Genomic DNA, 4511 nt, shown 5'->3' on the forward strand with positions numbered 1-4511 from the left:
GAAAAAATATCCATGGTTTAATCCCCTTTAATAGGAAACATGATCGATTGTTGTCTACAATAAGATGTATATACACATTTTAATTTGATAGCACAATATACTTGCTACCATGTTTGTTGGGGGAACACAATTGAACATATAAATCCGGAAGAACTGCTAGCTAGGACCAAAGCCTCCACGTCGGCTTTAAATCGCTATTGCCACCGCCTACAAATTCTGTGCCCCGCCAAGGGCATTTTAGTCTTTTCACCTTTGGGTATAAAAAGCAGCCCGCCCGTGGAGAAACCCTAGCCGCGCCCTCCGCCCGCACTCAAGCCCCGCACTCGCGCCTCCGCCCGCACTCTCTGCTCTCTTCCCCGATCCCCTCCCACGAACCCTAGCATCCTGGTGCCGCCACCCATTCCTTCCCCCGTCCCTCCCCCACCCCTCCCCCGCGCCCGAGCCCCTCCCTCCACTTCGTCGCCACCGCTGTCTCTCCTCTTCCTCCCCGCTCTAGCCCCTCCAGGTCGTCGCTCGCGGTGGTTCCAGATCCTGCGCTGGTCGTCCCCATGGGTAAGGAGGGGAGGTTGGGTCTTCAAGGTTGGCGGAGGTGCAGGGGAGACCGGCAGCGTGGGGAGGAGCAGTGAGCCAGGAGCCAGGGAGAGGCCAATGTCGGGGACAAGAAACAGCGGGGCCAGCCGTCCATCGCGGTGGTTTGGAGGGAGAGGGAGTGGGAGGAGGTCGGCCACGAGAGAAGGAGCAGGCCGGCCCTGCTTCGTCATGGAGGATGTCCAGCTTCTCGTCCTCCTCCGCCTCTTCTCCAAGCGTCCATCCTATCGCATCTCAGCTTCAGGTACACAATCATACTTCTCTACCTGATTTTTCTCTCTCCCTTTCTTCCAATCCCCTATTTTTGTTTCTCTGTGCCTGCAAAGTGTTTGATGAAAATCCAATAAGGCTGGGAGGGCAGTATTAATCTATGTAAGTCATCTGATTTCTTTTTTCTATTATTTAGTTCCAGTAGAAAATAACAAGTTGAGTAGACCGACTAGCTTTTTGCAATTTAGGTATTGAAGAAGATCATCATGACTGCTTTTTCTTTCATGCAATAGTTCAGGTTTATTGTTCTTAGTTTTTCTGTAGTGGTTAATTTGATTGCTATGGATTAAAATCTAGAGCTACCTTATAATACTGCTTGAAAATAGCTTTGGCTCTTCACACATGGGAGTAATAGGACAGTTTGCGTTCCTATTTTCTTTTCTCTGTATATGTACATAGTTTTCAGATTCTATTTGTTTGCTACTGAAGCTTATGTTTTTCTTTTTCAGAATTGGGTGCGTATGAACAGTGCAACGGAGGTTATGTTAATTCCTAGAATCTTATATGTTCTTTTGTCTCCTGGTGATTACTTCGAATGGCTGTGTGAGGTAATAGAGCTAATACCTTTTGTTTCTTCATCACTATAAACCGTGTCTGATTTTAAAACTGAGAGCCATAAAATATATGCATTAATCTCTCTTGATATTTTCCCATACGACCAACATTAATCTATGTTGATGTGTTCTATGCCAATTCATTGCCGATGGAGTGCCAACATTAATCGTATATGAAATTTAGTTCTAACTTGCAAAAATGTTCTGATTACTGTTTGTGTGTGTGTGGCTACACATCTGTGCCGTTCCAGCTGCTCTGTTCTTACTTTGAACACCGAGTTGAGCAGTGGATCACGCGGGAAAAAAATCAAACCGCTTCAAATAAAGAAATACTCTTCTGAAACTATGCTCCTCTTAGGACAGACACACCTCCTGTGCATATGGTTGCAGGTTGTATCCATGCCAAGATAGCACCTTGTATGCATAAGATGGACCCCCTGTGTTTGCTCGAGTGTATTGTACACCAAAATCATGAGAGCTCCACACATAAATTTTGCCCGGACTTACTATGTTCGTGTAAGCATTTGAAATTCTTGATGCATTTGAGACGGTGGAAACGAGAGAAGCTGGGAGCGTAGCACTGACCGTGACTGTGATTGCTAGAGGTAATATGTTAGGAGTTTCTCATGTTTATTCGCCACTTTTCACTGTCGGAGAGCTATTGTGTGTCAGACTGTTGTCATTAACATGGGACAACCTTATTATTTATTATGTTTGGGTCTAAAGTTCTATAAACAGATCGGATTGACGGGTGGTCAGATCATCTGGTACAACAGAATCAGTGAGCAATTAACATTCAGTCCTGATAAAGTCTGGGTCGTAGTAGCCTTGCCACGACATGAGCTGCGATGATACCAAATTCCTCTTAATCAAAGCACCACTTTGAACTCAATGAACTAGGCACAGTACATCCCTGTGTTGCGGTCTCTGATGCAAGATGAACCATAGATTGTAGCCAAGGCATCAACCATGTCTACTGTGTTTGCTTTTCTTTGATACAATTTCACATTTGATTCGATGGTTTTACATCATGGTGCAGGCGTCCCTCACAAATCATTACCATGTTTATCGACAATTTGTTATTTGCGTTATTTGTCTGAACCGGTACCATAAATGCTTCCTTCCTTTCTATGTACTGGAGTTTTCTTTAGGCCATTGTACAAAATAGGCGCCAATGCAGTTATGGACAGTACACTCACAATGATGATTCTATCTTCTTTAATATCTACTTGACGATTTTGAAAGTTCAATTATATATGTTCTGTGCATTGATTTTTGTAGACTGTTTAAATATATACCAGAACGCAACTTCTAGAATTCGAAGTTAATTGTATTTGCTCTGTTTTGGCAGCTCTAAGAGATAGACGGAGGTCTCAACTGGCTGGGAAGATTTGACAAGAGATGTGGAGATGGGGCACGGGGAGGGGAGGGCGAGTCGGCCTGGAGGCCCCGGTTGTGGCTTCGACTAGGCAGGCCTGGGACTCGCGGTGGCGGGCGGCCTCGCGCTGGAGCTGGTCCTGGCGGGCGGCCTCGGCCTCGTCCACACGGACTTCTCCTGGTTGTCGAACCGGTCGAGGTTGCAGCTCTTCTTCTCCGTAGCAGTGTCACCTTAGTTTTTTCTTTTGCATGCGTCGCTTCGGCCGGCTTTGCTTTCCATGTCCTCGTGCTCTTCGATTTTCTTGTTCTCACTTCTCTTTATCTTGTTGCTGCAGGGTCATCCAACTTCTTGTTTATCAGGCTACCGTTTGATAAAATGTAAGATATTTCTGTTTGGAAGGGTAAGATATTTCTTGCTCGTCTGCTGTTTGATAAAATGTCTCTGAGCTGAAATGTTTGTTCGTTGCTTCTTTCTCTTTCTGTCCAGGTTTCCTGACGTCCGGACCGGTCATACTTTTGCAAGGTTAGATGTGTTCTTATTGATGCACTTCATTGCTTCTTGCTACATGCTCTGTTTGCTTTGTTTCGTGGCCTACCACTTGTTCTTGTCTGGTGAGATTATGGTGCGCCTTGTCTTTTTCTAATGCTGTCAGCCTTTGTCTCCTTATTAGCCTGTTAAATTATGTATATGGGTTCACGTGTAAGCAAGCTGAGTGGGTTATGCAGGCTACTTTGTAAAATGTGCATGCATAACCGCCTGTAAAGGGGTCCAGTATATCATACAAAGAGCAGCAACAAATGCTTATTATGTTCCATTAAAGCAGATTAGAAGATTGTTTAGTTTGGGTAATTTTATTAATTGTTTTTTTTTCTCCTAACTGACCGAACTGGCTTTATCCAAAAAGAAAACGAGCAGACTTCATTAGCTTAGAGAAGAGAATTTTTTTAAACGCTGTGGTTATGGAGTTGTGCTCGGTTTGCTTCTTTTGGTCATTCTTGATATAAGCAATTGGGTAGCGTTGCTGTTTACTCATATAAGGAATGGATTGCTAGGAATGAGTTTATCAGAGCCTACTGGAATGCACGCCCTCTGTCCCTGTTTTTGTCTCTGTAGCTAAACTTGAGAATTGTACACTTTGGTATATAAAGTTAGTTGCTGAGTTTACATGCAGTTATGAAAGTTAGAGCACATACATGCTTTATTTTACTTCCTTTAATACAGGGCATTCCATAATTACTAAGAACTGATTTGTTGAAGTGTGCCTCCCTAATTTGTCCAGATACATGCGAGCATTGCTGTGTCCAACCTGCACAAGAATGCCAAGAAGTCCTTCTCGGAGACGTAAGCCACGATGCATGTTTCTACCATGATTTCCTTCGATTGGATTTCGTGGATTTAGGTGTTGAAAAATTATGGGCTGTGGATGCAGGATTAAGGACATGTACCTGCACTACAACGAGAGATCTGGGCTCCTTCTTTGTGGCTTCCAAATTTGAAATGTTTCTTTGGGAGTTAGTTTAGTTTTCTGTTATGGATTCACAGCTTCTCACATGTACCATCCTCTTAGACCTTTAGATTTTCAAAGAAACAAATAAAGATATCGTGGTATGGTCTCAATAATACAACTTAAAGCTTTTCATGCTTTATATTTTCTTTGAAATTTGCTCTTGAAGAATCATGTATCTATGTTAGATTCGGTGAGAAAAGACGGCTTCCAAGCA

At 43.6% G+C, this 4511-nt stretch overlaps 1 protein-coding gene across 3 annotated transcripts; it reads left to right on the forward strand.

Moving 5' to 3' along the window:
• LOC120973263 (uncharacterized) lies at positions 1-4511 on the forward strand. Of its 3 annotated transcripts, none has more exons than XR_005767782.3 (7): positions 1-832; positions 1308-2017; positions 2764-2988; positions 3125-3190; positions 3277-3312; positions 4070-4131; positions 4220-4511. XR_005767782.3 is itself a non-coding variant. In XM_073508395.1 (7 exons), exons 3-7 carry the CDS (start codon positions 2814-2816, stop codon positions 4309-4311), a joined length of 408 nt encoding a protein of 135 aa, XP_073364496.1. In that variant the 5' UTR covers positions 48-832; positions 1308-2017; positions 2764-2813; the 3' UTR covers positions 4312-4511. The 3 variants fall into 3 exon arrangements, 2 of the variants coding, with proteins under 2 accessions (XP_073364496.1, XP_040254614.1); XM_073508395.1 differs by having other exon boundaries at positions 48-832; positions 3125-3167; XM_040398680.3 differs by having other exon boundaries at positions 52-832; positions 1308-1406; positions 3125-3167.

The sequence above is a fragment of the Aegilops tauschii genome, chromosome 2 (genome assembly GCF_002575655.3).
Source record: "Aegilops tauschii subsp. strangulata cultivar AL8/78 chromosome 2, Aet v6.0, whole genome shotgun sequence".
Taxonomy (NCBI): Eukaryota; Viridiplantae; Streptophyta; class Magnoliopsida; order Poales; family Poaceae; genus Aegilops; species Aegilops tauschii.

What these genes read in the sequence shown, in the direction of transcription:
- LOC120973263 (XM_073508395.1), top strand. Translation starts at nt 2,814, where the DNA reads ATGTGGAGATGGGGCACGGGGAGGGGAGGGCGAGTCGGCCTGGAGGCC. An exon ending in AGGCTACCGTTTGATAAAAT is followed by an intron (nt 3,168 to 3,276) that starts GTAAGATATTTC and finishes CTTTCTGTCCAG; the next exon opens with GTTTCCTGACGTCCGGACCG. An exon ending in ACCGGTCATACTTTTGCAAG is followed by an intron (nt 3,313 to 4,069) that starts GTTAGATGTGTT and finishes TAATTTGTCCAG; the next exon opens with ATACATGCGAGCATTGCTGT.